At 47.3% G+C, this 17,853-nt stretch overlaps 1 protein-coding gene across 1 annotated transcript in view; it reads left to right on the forward strand.

Annotated features, from left to right (window-relative positions):
• pdcd4a (programmed cell death 4a) overlaps positions 1-6,625 on the forward strand; it is a 109,543-nt gene extending 102,918 nt beyond the window's left edge. Inside the window, exon 11 of the mRNA XM_067979808.1 lies at positions 5,298-6,625. Coding sequence (XP_067835909.1) covers positions 5,298-5,349 — 52 coding nt within the window. The 3' untranslated portion in view covers positions 5,350-6,625. The remainder of the gene's footprint in view (positions 1-5,297) is intronic.
• Positions 6,626-17,853: the final 11,228 nt, after the last annotated feature.

Here is a 17,853-nt window from a genome sequence, read left to right on the forward strand (position 1 = left end):
AGAGCAGTGTCTGTCCTGTCATGAGCAGTTTCCATTGTAGAGAGCAGTGTCTGTACTGTGTACGAGCAGTTTCCATTATAGAGAGCAGTGTCTGTTCTGTAATGAGCAGTTTCCATTTTCGAGAGCAGTGTCTGTACTGTAATGAGCAGTTTCCATTATAGAGAGCAGTGTCTGTACTGTAATGAGCAGTTTCCATTGTAGAGAGCAGTGTCTGTACTGTAATGAGCAGTTTCCATTATAGAGAGCAGTGTCTGTACTGTGTGTACGAGCAGTTTCCATTATAGAGAGCAGTGTCTGTACTGGAATGAGCAGTTTCCATTATAGAGAGCAGTGTCTGTACTGTAATGAGCAGTTTCCATTATAGAGAGCAGTGTCTGTACTGTGTACGAGCAGTTTCCATTATAGAGAGAGCAGTGTCTGTACTGTAATGAGCAGTTTCCATTGTAGAGAGCAGTTTCCATTATAGAGAGAGCAGTGTCTGTACTGTGTACGAGCAGTTTCCATTATAGAGAGAGCAGTGTCTGTACTGTAATGAGCAGTTTCCATTATAGAGAGCAGTGTCTGTACTGTAATGAGCAGTTTCCATTATAGAGAGAGCAGTGTCTGTACTGTAATGAGCAGTTTCCATTATAGAGAGAGCAGTGTCTGTACTGTGTGCGAGCAGTTTCCATTATAGAGAGCAGTGTCTGTACTGTGTACGAGCAGTTTCCATTATAGAGAGCAGTGTCTGTACTGTAATGAGCAGTTTCCATTATAGAGAGAGCAGTGTCTGTACTGTAATGAGCAGTTTCCATTATAGAGAGCAGTGTCTGTACTTTAATGAGCAGTTTCCATTATGGAGAGAGCAGTGTCTGTACTGTGTATGAGCAGTTTCCATTATAGAGAGCAGTGTCTGTACTGTAATGAGCAGTTTCCATTATAGAGAGCAGTGTCTGTACTGTAATGAGCAGTTTCCATTATAGAGAGCAGTGTCTGTACTGTAATGAGCAGTTTCCATTATAGAGAGAGCAGTGTCTGTACTGTAATGATCAGTTTCCATTATAGAGAGAGCAGTGTCTGTACTGTGTACGAGCAGTTTCCATTATAGAGAGCAGTGTCTGTACTGTGTACGAGCAGTTTCCATTATAGAGAGCAGTGTCTGTACTGTAATGAGCAGTTTCCATTATAGAGAGAGCAGTGTCTGTACTGTAATGAGCAGTTTCCATTATAGAGAGCAGTGTCTGTACTGTAATGAGCAGTTTCCATTGTAGAGAGCAGTGTCTGTACTGTAATGAGCAGTTTCCATTATAGAGAGCAGTGCCTGTACTGTGTGTACGAGCAGTTTCCATTATAGAGAGCAGTGTCTGTACTGTAATGAGCAGTTTCCATTATAGAGAGCAGTGTCTGTACTGTGTATGAGCAGTTTCCATTATAGAGAGCAGTGTCTGTACTGTAATGAGCAGTTTCCATTATAGAGAGAGCAGTGTCTGTACTGTAATGAGCAGTTTCCATTATAGAGAGCAGTGTCTGTTCTGTAATGAGCAGTTTCCATTGTCGAGAGCAGTGTCTGTACTGTAATGAGCAGTTTCCATTATAGAGAGCAGTGTCTGTACTGTAATGAGCAGTTTCCATTATAGAGAGCAGTGTCTGTACTGTAATGAGCAGTTTCCATTTTAGAGAGCAGTGTCTGTACTGTAATGAGCAGTTTCCATTGTCGAGAGCAGTGTCTGTACTGTAATGAGCAGTTTCCATTATAGAGAGCAGTGTCTGTACTGTGTGTACGAGCAGTTTCCATTATAGAGAGCAGTGTCTGTCCTGGAATGAGCAGTTTCCATTATAGAGAGAGCAGTGTCTGTGCTGTGTGTACGAGCAGTTTCCATTGTAGAGAGAGCAGTGTCTGTACTGTGTGTACGAGCAGTTTCCATTATAGAGAGAGCAGTGTCTGTACTGTAATGAGCAGTTTCCATTATAGAGAGAGCAGTGTCTGTACTGTAATGAGCAGTTTCCATTATAGAGAGAGCAGTGTCTGTGCTGTGTGTACGAGCAGTTTCCATTATAGAGAGAGCAGTGTCTGTACTGTAATGAGCAGTTTCCATTATAGAGAGCAGTGTCTGTACTGTGTACGAGCAGTTTCCATTATAGAGAGAGCAGTGTCTGTACTGTAATGAGCAGTTTCCATTATAGAGAGCAGTGTCTGTACTGTGTACGAGCAGTTTCCATTATAGAGAGAGCAGTGTCTGTACTGTAATGAGCAGTTTCCATTATAGAGAGAGCAGTGTCTGTACTGTGTACGAGCAGTTTCCATTATACAGAGCAGTGTCTGTACTGTGTACGAGCAGTTTCCATTATAGAGAGCAGTGTCTGTACTGTAATGAGCAGTTTCCATTGTAGAGAGCAGTGTCTGTACTGTGTACGAGCAGTTTCCATTATAGAGAGAGCAGTGTCTGTACTGTAATGAGCAGTTTCCATTATAGAGAGAGCAGTGTCTGTACTGTAATGAGCAGTTTCCATTATAGAGAGAGCAGTGTCTGTACTGTAATGAGCAGTTTCCATTATAGAGAGAGCAGTGTCTGTACTGTAATGAGCAGTTTCCATTATAGAGAGAGCAGTGTCTGTACTGTAATTAGCAGTTTCCATTATAGAGAGAGCAGTGTCTACTGTAATGAGCAGTTTCCATTAAAGAGAGAGCAGTGTCTGTACTGTGTGTGAGCAGTTTCCATTATCGAGAGAGCAGTGTCTGTACTGTAATGAGCAGTTTCCATTATAGAGAGAGCAGTGTCTGTACTGTAATGAGCAGTTTCCATTATCGAGAGAGCAGTGTCTGTACTGTAATGAGCAGTTTCCATTATCGAGAGAGCAGTGTCTGTACTGTAATGAGCAGTTTCCATTATAGAGAGAGCAGTGTCTGTACTGTAATGAGCAGTTTCCATTATAGAGAGAGCAGTGTCTGTACTGTAATGAGCAGTTTCCATTATAGAGAGAGCAGTGTCTGTACTGTGTACGAGCAGTTTCCATTATAGAGAGAGCAGTGTCTGTACTGTAATGAGCAGTTTCCATTATAGAGAGAGCAGTGTCTGTACTGTAATGAGCAGTTTCCATTATAGAGAGAGCAGTGTCTGTACTGTAATGAGCAGTTTCCATTATAGAGAGAGCAGTGTCTGTACTGTAATGAGCAGTTTCCATTATAGAGAGAGCAGTGTCTGTACTGTAATGAGCAGTTTCCATTATAGAGAGCAGTGTCTGTACTGTAATGAGCAGTTTCCATTATAGAGAGCAGTGTCTGTACTGTAATGAGCAGTTTCCATTATAGAGAGAGCAGTGTCTGTACTGTGTGTGAGCAGTTTCCATTGTAGAGAGCAGTGTCTGTACTGTAATGAGCAGTTTCCATTATAGAGAGCAGTGTCTGTACTGTAATGAGCAGTTTCCATTATAGAGAGCAGTGTCTGTACTGTAATGAGCAGTTTCCATTATAGAGAGAGCAGTGTCTGTACTGTGTGTGAGCAGTTTCCATTATAGAGAGCAGTGTCTGTACTGTGTGTGAGCAGTTTCCATTGTAGAGAGCAGTGTCTGTACTGTAATGAGCAGTTTCCATTATAGAGAGCAGTGTCTGTACTGTAATGAGCAGTTTCCATTATAGAGAGCAGTGTCTGTACTGTAATGAGCAGTTTCCATTATGGAGAGCAGTGTCTGTACTGTGTACGAGCAGTTTCCATTATAGAGAGAGCAGTGTCTGTACTGTAATGAGCAGTTTCCATTATAGAGAGAGCAGTGTCTGTACTGTAATGAGCAGTTTCCATTATAGAGAGCAGTGTCTGTACTGTAATGAGCAGTTTCCATTGTCGAGAGCAGTGTCTGTCCTGTCATGAGCAGTTTCCATTGTAGAGAGCAGTGTCTGTACTGTGTACGAGCAGTTTCCATTATAGAGAGCAGTGTCTGTACTGTAATGAGCAGTTTCCATTATAGAGAGCAGTGTCTGGACTGTGTACGAGCAGTTTCCATTATAGAGAGCAGTGTCTGTACTGTAATGAGCAGTTTCCATTATAGAGAGCAGTGTCTGTACTGTCATGAGCAGTTTCCATTATGGAGAGCAGTGTCTGTACTGTGTACGAGCAGTTTCCATTATAGAGAGAGCAGTGTCTGTACTGTAATGAGCAGTTTCCATTATAGAGAGAGCAGTGTCTGTACTGTAATGAGCAGTTTCCATTATAGAGAGCAGTGTCTGTACTGTAATGAGCAGTTTCCATTGTCGAGAGCAGTGTCTGTCCTGTCATGAGCAGTTTCCATTGTAGAGAGCAGTGTCTGTACTGTGTACGAGCAGTTTCCATTATAGAGAGCAGTGTCTGTACTGTAATGAGCAGTTTCCATTATAGAGAGCAGTGTCTGGACTGTGTACGAGCAGTTTCCATTATAGAGAGCAGTGTCTGTACTGTAATGAGCAGTTTCCATTATAGAGAGCAGTGTCTGTACTGTAATGAGCAGTTTCCATTATAGAGAGAGCAGTGTCTGTACTGTGTGTGAGCAGTTTCCATTATAGAGAGCAGTGTCTGTACTGTGTGTGAGCAGTTTCCATTGTAGAGAGCAGTGTCTGTACTGTAATGAGCAGTTTCCATTATAGAGAGCAGTGTCTGTACTGTAATGAGCAGTTTCCATTATAGAGAGCAGTGTCTGTACTGTAATGAGCAGTTTCCATTATGGAGAGCAGTGTCTGTACTGTGTACGAGCAGTTTCCATTATAGAGCAGTGTCTGTACTGTAATGAGCAGTTTCCATTATAGAGAGAGCAGTGTCTGTACTGTAATGAGCAGTTTCCATTATAGAGAGCAGTGTCTGTACTGTAATGAGCAGTTTCCATTGTCGAGAGCAGTGTCTGTCCTGTCATGAGCAGTTTCCATTGTAGAGAGCAGTGTCTGTACTGTAATGAGCAGTTTCCATTGTAGAGAGCAGTGTCTGTACTGTAATGAGCAGTTTCCATTATACAGAGCAGTGTATTTTCCATAATTGTCTTCGTGTACTTTGCCAAAGTGCCCGTTTTCCATGCGTGAGCCCCGATGTGTGTGTCAGCACACTGTTCGCTCCATGGAAACATCGCAGCCAAGCTCAATCCTCTCCTTGAGCTGCACTAACACACACTCACTCTGCAGTAATGATCACTGGGTAGTGATGACCAATTACAATGTTTCCTGCTTCAGATCAGGAATGGACACTGGTCCCTTCTTGGCCCATCTTGTACCACAGTTCTGCGGCTCTAATGTATTTGCGAGCAGTTTCCTCACTGACTTGCTGTTGATTTTAACTCTGCTCTTTCCACGTTGCTTCCAGAGGACGTAAGCGTTTTGTGAGTGAGGGAGACGGTGGCCGTGTCAAGGAGTAAGATTTCATTGTGTGCCCTCTGCTGTCGAACCCTGACAACATACACAAAGATGTCAGTATTTTACCAGGACCTCAAACATATTCCTGCACCCAACAACCATGACTAAACAGGAGCTGGGACAGACCTGCAGGAACAGACATCCACTGCAATCTACTCATTCCCAGCGACAAGTGGGGAATCAGACCGTTCCTGCACAAGGCGCCTGTTTGATTTAATTGCCTGCAATGTTTGTAATTGAGCACTGGCCCCCATTCCTCCTCCCCCCACCCCCCTTTCCATGTTCAGATAACCTGACATTCGCTGGTTATCGGCTGTAATGATGAATTCTTTTACCGGTTAGGAACAGTTTATTTGTCCTGTACCAGGGGCTGATTCTCTCTCTGGGTCTCCATCCAAAAAAAGCTGATGTTTATTAAACCGTGAAGAGCAGAATTGGTGAAATCAGTAGGGTTTCCTTGTAGCTTTTTATGTAGACTGGGGCTGTTTGATTTGAAGAGACGATCCCTGATTTTTTTCACCCAGAAACACCGACAAAGTGTGATTGTTTCTCCACTAATAGTCATTTACCTCATTGTGACCCTCCTTCCATTCTTTAGTGCTCTGCCCACAGCAGGTACCCATTGCCAGGCCTGTACTGATATCATGTGGTGCTGTTGTTAGGTTGCAAACTGTGCAGCCACCAGCCCTGCCGTTACTCCCTTTGCGTTGTGTGGGAAATCAGGACGGTCTCTTGTCCTGGCCCTGTGAGGCATCACTGGTCGGTGTGGGGCAGGAGCCTTTTCTGTACATGGTGCATTCTCATCGTGCAAAATGGAGCCGTTGTTCATTCAGGGGATCATTCTCATTTACAGAAGTGGCTCCGTTCAGCTGAGCGTTAGGAGCCCAAGCCCAACACCTGACCAATCGAACAGCAGGCAGCACATCGCACACAAAGGTGAGCAGGGTTTGACAATTTGTGGGTTCCCTAAAGCTGGGGGCTCCGACAGGCTGTATCCGAGGCCTCGAATTGAGGAATGGGGAGGGGAGACTGTAACGCTTGGATCTGGTGCGTCCCTTTCAGTGGTGGGTGAGGGGTTTAGGCCTAACTGCACTTGGCAAGTTTTGCACTTGATCAGAGAGAGTGAAAGGGGAATTAAGATTCCACCCCCCCCCCCCCCCAAATGTCACCACCCCTCCCCCGCCCTACACACCTCACGGGGGAGAAGGGGTTTCGTCTCTAATAATGGGAAATGGTTTTAAGAAAAGGTGGATCTGGAATAAAGGCGATTTTACCAAGCGGTGCTGTGTGATCTTTGATTCCTCCCTTTGCCGTGTGTTCAGTGAATCACTCGACCTGTTCCGAGGACATGCTTCAATTTCACCTTTATTATGTTAACCAAGTTTCTTATGCATCCACGTCTCGGGGGTACGGGGCGGTCTCGGGGGTACGGGGCGGTCTCGGGGGTACGGGGCGGTCCCCGTGGCCGGGTCGGGTCGGTCTCGGGGGCACGGGGCGGTCTCGGGGGTACGGGGCGGTCTCGGGGGTACGGGGCGGTCCCCGTGGCCGGGTCGGGTCGGTCTCGGGGGTACGGGTCGGTCTCGGGGGTACGGGGCGTTCTCGGGGGTACGGGGCGGTCTCGGGGGTACGGGGCGGTCCCCGTGGCCGGGTCGGGTCGGTCTCGGGGGTACGGGTCGGTCTCGGGGGTACGGGGCGGTCTCGGGGGTACGGGGCGGTCCCCGTGGCCGGGTCGGGTCGGTCTCGGGGGCACGGGGCGGTCTCGGGGGTACGGGGCGGTCTCGGGGGTACGGGGCGGTCCCCGTGGCCGGGTCGGGTCGGTCTCGGGGGTACGGGGCGTTCTCGGGGGTACGGGGCGGTCTCGGGGGTACGGGGCGGTCCCCGTGGCCGGGTCGGGTCGGTCTCGGGGGTACGGGTCGGTCTCGGGGGTACGGGGCGGTCTCGGGGGTACGGGGCGGTCTCGGGGGTACAGGGCGGTCCCCGTGGCCGGGTCGGGTCGGTCTCGGGGGTACGGGGCGTTCTCGGGGGTACGGGGCGGTCTCGGGGGTACGGGGCGGTCCCCGTGGCCGGGTCGGGTCGGTCTCGGGGGTACGGGGCGGTCTCGGGGGTACGGGGCGGTCTCGGGGGTACGGGGCGGTCTCGGGGGTACAGGGCGGTCCCCGTGGCCGGGTCGGGTCGGTCTCGGGGGTGCGGGTCGGTCTCGGGGGTACGGGTCGGTCTCGGGGGTACGGGGCGGTCTCGGGGGTACGGGGCGGTCCCCGTGGCCGGGTCGGGTCGGTCTCGGGGGCACGGGGCGGTCTCGGGGGTACGGGTCGGTCTCGGGGGCACGGGGCGGTCTCGGGGGTACGGGGCGGTCTCGGGGGTACGGGGCGGTCCCCGTGGCCGGGTCGGGTCGGTCTCGGGGGTACGGGGCGGTCTCGGGGGTACGGGGCGGTCTCGGGAGTACGGGGCGGTCCCCGTGGCCGGGTCGGGTCGTTCCCGGGGGTACGGGGCGGTCTCGGGGGTACGGGGCGGTCCCCGTGGCCGGGTTGGGTCGTTCTCGGGGGTACGGGGCAGTCCCCGTGGCCGGGTCGGGGCGGTCTCAGGGGTACGGGGCGGTCCCCGTGGCCGGTACAGGGCGGTCGCCGTGGCCGGGCGGGGTCGGTCTCGGGGGTACGGGGCAGCCCTCTTGGCCGGTACGGGGCGGTCTCGGGGGTACGGGGCAGTCCCCGTGGCCGGTACGGGGCGGTCTCGGGGGTACGGGGCAGTCCCCGTGGCCGGTACGGGGCGGTCTCGGGGGTACGGGGCAGTCCCCGTGGCCGGTACGGGGCGGTCTCGGGGGTACGGGGCAGTCCCCGTGGCCGGTACGGGGGGGGTACGGGGCAGTCCCCGTGGCCGGGCCGGGTCGGTCTCGGGGGTACGGGGCAGCCCCCTTGGCCGGTACGGGGCGGTCTCGGGGGTACGGGGCAGTCCCCGTGGCCGGTACGGGGCGGTCTCGGGGGTACGGGGCGGCCCCCGTGGCCGAGTCGGGGTGGTCCCCGTGGCCGGTACAGGGCGGTCCCCGTGGCCGGGTCGGGGCAGTCCCCGTGGCCGGGGCCTCAGGGCGGTGCCTGTGCGCCTGGGTCTTGCTCATGTTACCGCTATGCCGCTGCAGATTTATTATTGGCCATAATCAGCTGATGCCCACCAGTCAAATGATATTATCCAGCCCCACTTCCTCTGGGCTACTGATGGGGAAACAATCGTCCAAACTTCCCACCCCTAATCACTATCCAGTGACCTGCTGCAAAGTGCGTGTGTGGACATCTGCCGAGAGTAAGTTTGAGCTGGGACACAGTGCCCCTCAGTCAGGTAGCTGCCAGCATGGGGCTGGGCTCACACACGAAGAATGGCCGTGGGTGTGTGTGACCGACCGACCCCAGGCGCTTGGTCTGTGAATCCCTACCCCAACCAGAGTCAGCACCTTCAGGTTAGGCGGGGAGAAAGTGGGGGAGTGCATTACTGACAATGTGAACATATTCAGACGTTAAAATGTAAAAAGAAGGAAATAAGAGGGCCAAAGAGTATGAGAATAGACTGGCGGCTAACATAAAAGAGAGTTCAAAAGTCTTATTTACCTACTGGAGTTTTTTGAGGATGTAACTAGTAGAATAGATAAGGGAGAACCAGTGGATGTGGTGTATTTGGATTTTCAGAAGGCTCTCGATAAGGTCCCACACAGGAGGTTGGTGAACAAAGTTAGAGCACATGGAATGGGAGTAATATACTGGCATGGATTGAGAATTGGTTAACAGACAGGAAAGAGAGGAGGAATAAATGGGTCTTTTCCAGGGGCAGGCAGTGACTAGTGGGGTACCGCAGGGATCAGTGCTTGGGCCCCAGCTATTCACAATAAATATCAATGATTTGGATGAGGGGACCAAATGTAATATTTCCAAGTTTGTTGATGACACAAAACTGGAAGGGAATGTGCGTTGTGAGGAGGATGCAAAGTGGCTTCAAGAGGATATAGACAGGCCAAGTGAGTGGACAAGAACATGGCAGATGGAATATAATGTGGAAAAATGTGAAGTTATCCACTTTGGTAGGAAAAACAGAAATGCAGATTATTTTTTAAATGGTGAGAGATTGGGAAATGTTGATGTTCAAAGGGACCTGGGTGTCCTTGTACACCAGTCACTGAAAGCTAACATGCAAGTGCAGCATGCAATTAGGAAGGCAAATGGTATGTTGGCCTTTATTACAAGAGGATTTGAGTACAAGAGTAAAGATGTCTTACTACAATTATACAGTTGTAAACAATTTTACAACACCAAGTTATAGTCCAGCAATTTTATTTTAAATTCACAAGCTTTCGGAGATTTTCTCCTTCCTCAGGTAAATGTTCAGAAGGCTCTCGATAAGGTCCCACACAGGAGGTTGGTGAACAAAGTTAGAGCACATGGAATGGGAGTAATATACTGGCATGGATTGAGAATTGGTTAACAGACAGGAAAGAGAGGAGGAATAAATGGGTCTTTTCCAGGGGCAGGCAGTGACTAGTGGGGTACCGCAGGGATCAGTGCTTGGGCCCCAGCTATTCACAATAAATATCAATGATTTGGATGAGGGGACCAAATGTAATATTTCCAAGTTTGTTGATGACACAAAACTGAGATCCTGAACATTTACCTGAGGAAGGAGAAAATCTCCGAAAGCTTGTGAATTTAAAATAAAATTGCTGGACTATAACTTGGTGTTGTAAAATTGTTTACAATTGTCAACCCCAGTCCATCACCGGCATCTCCACATTACAATTATACAGGGCCTTGGTAAGACTGCACCTGGAGTATTGTGTACAATTTTGGTCTCCTTACCTAAGAAAGGATATACTTGCCACAGAGGGAGTGCAACGAAGGTTCACCAGACTGATTCCTGGGATGGCAGAATTGTTGTATGAGGAGAGATTGAGTAGACTAGGCCTGTATTCTCTAGAGTTTAGAAGAATAAGAGGTGATCTCATTGAAACATACAAAATTCTTACAGGGTTCGACAGGGTAGATGCAGGGAGGATGTTTCCCCTGGCTGGGGAGTCTAGAACCAGGGGTCATAGTCCCAGAATAAGGGGTAGGCCATTTAGGACTGAGATGAGGAGAAATTTCTTCACTGAAAGTGGTGAATCTTTGGAATTCTCTACCCCAGAGGGCTGTGGAGGCTCAGTCATTGAGAACATTCAAAACAGTTCGATAGATTTCTAGATATTAAAGCCATCAAGGGATATGGGGATAGTGCAGGAAAATGGTGTTGAGGTAGAAGATCAGCCATGATTTTATTGAATGGTGGAGCAGGCTCGAGGGGCCAGATGGCCTACTCCTGCTCCTATTTCTAAAAATTGATAAAGAGGAGGTACTATGAAGACTAGCAGTAGTTAAATTAGATGAATCACATGGTCCGGATGGGATGCATCCTAGGTTGCTGAGGGAAGGGTGGAAATTAGAGGTACTGGCCATAATCTTCCAAACATCCTTAGATACGGGGATGGGGAGCCACAGGACTGGAGAATTGCAAATGTGACACCCCTTTTTGAACAAGAATGTAAGGATAAACCCAGCAACTACAGGCCAGTCAGTTTAACCTTGGTGACGGGGAAACTTTTAGAAACGATAATCCGGGACAAAGTTAATAGTCATTTGGACAAATGCGGATTAATTAAGGAAAGCCAGCATGAATTTGTTAAAGGCAAATTGTGTTCAACTAACTTGATTTAGTTTTTTGATGAGGTAACAGAGAAGGTAGATGAGGGCAATGCAGTTGATGTGTATCTGGACTTTCAAAAGGTGTCTGATAAAGTGCTACATAATAGGCTTGTCAGCAAAATTGAAGCCCATGGAATAAAAGGGGCAGTAATACCATAGATACAAAATTGGCTAAGTGACAGGAGTCTAACCACCTCCCCTTGACATTCAACGGCATTATCATCGCCGAATCCCCCATCATCAACATCCTGGGGGTCACCATTGACCAGAAACTTAACTGGACCAGCCACATAAATATTGTGGCTACAAGAGCAGGTCAGAGGCTGGGTATTCTGCGGCGAGTGACTCACCTCCTGACTTCCCAAAGCCTTTCCACCATCTACAAGGCGGGAGTGTGATGGAATACACTCCACTTGCCTGGATGAGTGCAGCTCCAACAACACTCAAGAAGCTCGACACCACCCCGGGCAAAGCAGCCCGCTTGATTGGCACCCCATCCACCACCCTAAACATTCACTCCCTCTACCACTGGCACACTGTGGCTGCAGTGTGTACCATCCACAGGATGCACTGCAGCAACTCGCCAAGGCTTCTTCGACAGCACCTCCCAAACCCGCGACCTCTACCACCTGGAAGGACAAGGGCAGCAGGTACGTGGGAACAACACCACCTGCACGTTCCCCTCCAAGTCACACACCATCCCGACTTGGAAATATATCGGCGTTCCTTCATCGTCACTGGGTCAAAATCCTGGAACTCCCTTCCTAACAGCACTGTGGGAGAACCTTCACCACACGGACTGCAGCGGTTCAAGAAGGCGGCTCACCACCACCTTCTCAAGGGCAATTAGCGATGGGCAATAAATACTAATGAACAAATTTTTAAAAAAGGAAACAGTAGTGTGACCGGTTGTTTTTGGGACTGGAGGGAGGTGTACAGTTGTGTTCCCCAGGGGTCAGTGCTGGGACCACTGCTTTTTTTGATATATGTTAATGACTTGGACTTGGGTGTACAGGGCACAATTTCAAAATTTGTACATAAAAAAACTTGGAAGTATAGTAAACAGGCAGGAACAGAGAGATCTGGGGGTATATGTGCACAAATCATTGAAGGTGGCAGGACAGGTTGAGAAAGCGGTTAAAAAAGCATACGGGATCCTGGGCTTTATAAATAGAGGCAGAGAGTACAAAATCAAGGAAGTTACGATGAACTTTTATAAAACACTGGTTCGGCCACAACTAGAGAATTGTGTTCAATTCTGGGCACCGCACTTTAGGAAAGCTGTGAAGGCTTTAGAGAGGGTGCAGTAAAGATTCACTAGAATGGTTCCAGGGATGAGGGACTTCAGCTAAGTTCAGAAAAGTGCCTTTTCTGTGTCCCTCTCTGTTACTGTGCCCACTGTCTCCCTTCATTGTTGCTCCTATTAACATAGACATTACAACATGAAAACAGGCCATTTGGCCCAACCATTCCGCGTCGGCATTTACCCTCCACATGAGCAAATAGTCCTGATCACATTTACCCTCCCTGTTCTTAAATCCCTTCACCTCCCCACACCACCCCCCACCCCCCACCCCACTCCAATCTAATCTTCAATGTTGACACAGTTTCTGCCTCAACCACTAACCCTGATAGTATCATAGTAGGTACAGCACAGGAGGAGGCCATTCAGCCCCATCATCCCTGTGCCGGATCTTTGAAAGAGCTGTCCAATTAGTCCCATATCCCTGTAAATTTTTCCCTTCAAGTATTTATCCAATTCCCTTCTGAAAGTTACTATTGAATCTGCTTCCACCGCCCTTTCAGGCAGCGCATTCCAGATCAGAACAACTCGCTGCATAAAAAATGTTTCCTCATGTCGCCTCTGGTTCTTTTACCGATCACCTTAAATCTGTGTCCTCTGGTTACTGACCCTTCTGCCACAGGAAACAGGTTCTCCTTATTTACTCTATCAAAACACTTCATGATTTTGAACACCTCGATCAAATCTCCCCTTAACCTTCTCTGCTCTAAGGTGAACAATCCCAGCTTCTCCAGACTTTTCACATAGCTGAAGTCCCTCATCCCAGGTGCCATTCTAGTAAATCCCTTCTGCATCCTCTCTAAAGCCTTGACACCCTTCCTAAACACAATACTCCAGCTGAGGCCTAACCAGTGTTTTATAAAGTTTTAGCACAACTTTGTTGCTTTTGTACTCTATGCCTCTATTAATAAAGCCACGGACCCCATTTGCTTTTTTAACAGCCTTCTCAACCTGTCCTGCTACCTTTAAAGATTTGTGTACATGCACCCCCAGGTCTCTCTGTTCCTGCACTCCATTTAAAATTGTACCATTTAGTTTATATTGCCTCTCCTCATTCTTCCTACCAAAATGTATCACTTCACAATGTTAAATTTCATCCCCCATGTGCTTACCCATTTCACCAGACTATATGTTCTGAAATCTGTTACTATCCTCCACATTGTTTACTACATTTCTGAGTTTCGTGTCATCTGCAAATTTTGAAATTATACCCAAGTCCAGGTCATTAATATATATCAAAAAGAGCAGTGGTCCTAATACTGACCCCTGGGGAACACCACTGTAAACTTCCTTCCAGACTGAAAAACAACCGTTCACCACCACACTCTGCCCTCTCTCCCTTAGCCAGTTTTGTATCCACACTGCCACTGTCCCTTTAATCCCATAAGCTTTAATTCTACCAACAAGTCACTAATTTTGCAACATTTTGCTGAAAAAATTATTGAAAATATACATGACTGTTTCCTGATTCAATATGTCAATGAAGTAATCAGGGATGATAATATATTAGATCTAGTGTTTAGTAGTGAACGTGACCTTGTAACGGGCCTCCGTGTGGGGAGCACCTGGACAACAGTGATGACGACATTACATGTTTTTAATGGCTGGTAGAACCAAAGGCACTGAAAATTTACAACTCATACCAGATTTCAGAAGGGCAAACTTTGCTAAAATGGCAGACGATTTGGAACAGGTTAATTGGCTAACCCTACTGGGTGGCGAAGGGACCGATGTAGAATACAAATGGAAAGTTTATAAGAACAAGTTTTTTAAAATGTGGAAGACAAATATGTGCCCAAAGTCAAAAGAAGGGAATGTGGTAAGAAAAAGCCATGGTGGTTGACAGGTCATGTACAACAACAAATAAAATGTAAACAAAAACATTTCTACAATCTTAAGGCATCTAAACAGAGCTAAGTACAGACAAAAGCTTAAAACAAAGGCTGCTGTTCGATCAGCTAAAAGGATAATGGAAAAGAGGCTTGTGGACAATTGTGGAAGTAATAGGAAAAGCTTTTTTAGTTATATGAAGAATCAGAGGACTGCCAAAGACTGTATTGGGCCACTGAAGGACGCTCAAGGACAGGTTACAAAGGAAACACGTGTATGGCGGAAATATCAAATGAGTTCTTTGAAATGGTCTTCACTCTTGAAGATGATGCTCGACTGTTAGAATTTAATGATAAAATGAGTAATATTGTTTCAGATAGAATTAAGAACCTGAAGATAGAGCATCCAGACAGGATGATATCCAGCCGAGGGTCCTCAGGGAGATGGGACACACGCTGTGCGAGCCCTTTACCTGTATTTTTAATAGCTCACTGCACTCTGAGACGGTTCCCGTAGACTGGAAGGAGGCTAATGTAGTCCCCGTCTTTAAAAAAGGAGACAAGGCGGACTCAGGTAACTATAGGCCCATTAGTTTGACATCGGTAATAGGAAAGATGCTTGAGGGAATATATGATTACTTGAATAGAAAGGAACGTATTGGGGACACCCAACATGGCTTCAAAAAAAACATCATGTCTAACAAGTTTGATTATATTTTTTGAAGTCACCAAGATGGTGGGTGAGGGAAGCCCAGTAGACTTCCAAAAAGCTTTTGACTAGGTACCGCACAAGAGGTTTCACTACAAGATCGAAGCCTCTGGTATAAGTGGTAATATATTGATGTGGAGATGCCGGTGATGGACTGGGGTTGACAAATGTAAGGAGTCTTACAACACCAGGTTATAGTCCGACAGCTTTATTTGAAATCACAAGCTTTCGGAGCTTTGCTCCTTTGTCACCTGACGAAGGAGGTAAGCTCCGAAAGCTTGTGATTTTCAAATAAAGCTGTTGGACTATAACCTGGTGTTGTAAGACTCCTTACATTGGTAATATATTGAGCTGGATTGAGAACTGGCTGGAAGGCCTAAGGCAGATAGTTGTTATAGATGGAGTTGGATCTGCTTAGAGACCAGTCACCAGTGGTGTCCCATTGAGATCGGTGTTGGGACCATTGCTCTTTACTAATTTTATTAATGATCTAGATGTAGGTGTTGGGGGGCACGATCTGCAAATTTGAGGGAGATCTGTGCGATTGTCAGGACTGTAGATGATGCTCGATTGCTTCAGGCAGATCTTGATATGTTGGGACTGGCAAATTATGTTTAATTTGGAGAAATGCAGTGTTATGCAAGTGAGCGGGACAAATGCTCAACATATACACCCTTCAGGGAAAAGCACTGAAGCAGGTGGAGAGAGATCTGGGCGTTCCAGTCCATAGATCTCTAAAGGTTCATGAGCAATGCCGTGAAGCGAAAGCTAAAACAAATAGGGTGTTGGGGTGCATTTATAGGACATAGAAACACAGAAAATAGGAGTAGGCCATTCGGCCCTTCGAGCCTGCTCCGCCATTCAATATGATCATGGCTGATCCTCTATCTCAATACCATATTCCCGTTCTCCCCATACTCTTTTGTGTCTAGAAATCTATCCAGCTCCTTCTTAAATATATTCAGTGACTTGGCCTCCACAGCCTTCTGTGGTAGAGAATTCCACAGGTTCACCACCCTCTGAGTGAATAAATTTCTCCTTAGCTCAGTCCTAAATGTCCTACCCCATATCTTGAGACTGTGACCCCTCGTTCTGGGCCCCCAGCCAGGGGAAACATCCAGTCTGTCTAGCCCTGTCAGAATTTTATATGTTTCAATGAGATCCCCTCTCATTCTTCTAAACTCGAGTGAACACAGGCCGAGTCGACCCAATCTCTCCTCATACGACAGTCCTGCCATCCCAGGAATCAGTCTGGTGAACCTTCGCTGCACTCCCTCTATGGCAAGTATATCCTTTCTTAGGATCCTTTCTAAGGACAATTGACTATAAGACAAACCACACTATTTTGTCCTTGTACAAGACCTTGGTCAGGCCTCATTTGGAATACTGTGTCCAGTTTTGGTCTCCTCATATGGTGGGTGATATTGAGGAATTGGAAAGGGTGAAGAGGAGGGCCACGAGACTAATTCCCAGCTTAAAGCATCTTAGTTGTCAAGATAGGCTAAAAGAGCTGGGACGCTACACTTTAGAGAAGCGTAGACTATAGGGTGATCTGATTGAGGTTTATAAGATGATGAAAGGAATAGATTGTGTTCCAGTTGACAGTTTGTTCCAATTAAATACATTAGGGAGGACCCAGGGGAGTCACAATTTTAAGTTGTTTAAGGCCAGATCGAGGTTAGAGAATAGTGGGCCTCTGGAACAGGCTGCCGGCTCGTGCGGTGGGCGACGATTCACTGAATTCCTTCAAACGAGAGCTGGACCTGTTTCTGGCTTGGGCGGAGATCACCTCGTACAAAAGGTAGGTAATGTATGAAATTATCGGGGCCAGTGTGATCTCCTGGACTAGTTTCGATCGCCAAAGGAGTCAGAGGAATTTCCCAGATTTTTTTCCTCCAAATTGGCCTGAGTTTTTAAATTTGGTTTTTTTTTGTCTCTTCCCTGGAGTTTGCATGGTGTGGGATGGGGAGTGTATATATTGTGATACACAAGGATCACCAGTGTGTGGGACAGGCTGGATGGATCAGCAAGTCTTTTCCTGTCTATCACTGTTCCTATGTTTGTAAGTATTATGTGCTACTTTATTATATGCCTCACATCAACCGCACGACCCTCATCAATCCTCTCCATTACTTAGAACCATAGAATGGTTACAGCACAGGAGGTCGTCATTCGGCCCATCGAGCCCCTGCCAGCTCTTTGTAAGATCAATGCAGTTAATCCCATTGCCCCGCTCTTTCCCCATAGCCCAGCAAATTTTTTCCCTTCAAGTATTTATCCAATTCCCTTTTGAAAGCCACTATTGAATCTGCTTCCACCACCCTTTCAGGCAGCGCATTCCGGATCATAATTATTCACTGCATAAAAAAGATTTTCCTCATGTCACCTTTGGTTCTTCTGCCAATCACTTTCAATCCCAACTTGGAAATATATCGCTGTTCCTTTATCGTCGCTGAGTCAAAATCCTGGAACTCCCTCCCTAACAGCACTGTGGGAGAACCTTCACCACACGGACTGCAGCGGTTCAAGAAGGCGGCTCACCACCACCTTCTCAAGGGCAATTAGGGATGGGCAATAAATGCCGGCCTCACCAGCGACGCCCACAGAGAGAGAGAGAATATTAAAACCAAAGGGGGAAAAAAAAGTTATGTTTTTTAATATTCTCTCTCTCTCTCTGCCATTTTGGGTTTCTTTCTGCCTGTCTGTGTAATTGACACAATGTATATCCAGTGTACTGGGACGTGCTGTTCTCCGTGACTGGCCTGTTTGAATAACAACGACACCTTTTGATTGGTGTGATGCTGTCCCAACATAGTATAAGATATGCGATTTGAGAACCTTTTCACTCATTCATCTGACGAAGGGGATAATCTCCGAAAGCTTGTGATTTTAAAATAAAATTGTTGGACTATAACCTGGTGTTGTAAGATTCCTTACATTTGTCAACCCCAGTC

The sequence above is a fragment of the Heptranchias perlo genome, unplaced genomic scaffold, assembly GCF_035084215.1.
Source record: "Heptranchias perlo isolate sHepPer1 unplaced genomic scaffold, sHepPer1.hap1 HAP1_SCAFFOLD_512, whole genome shotgun sequence".
NCBI classification, from domain to species: domain Eukaryota; kingdom Metazoa; phylum Chordata; class Chondrichthyes; order Hexanchiformes; family Hexanchidae; genus Heptranchias; species Heptranchias perlo.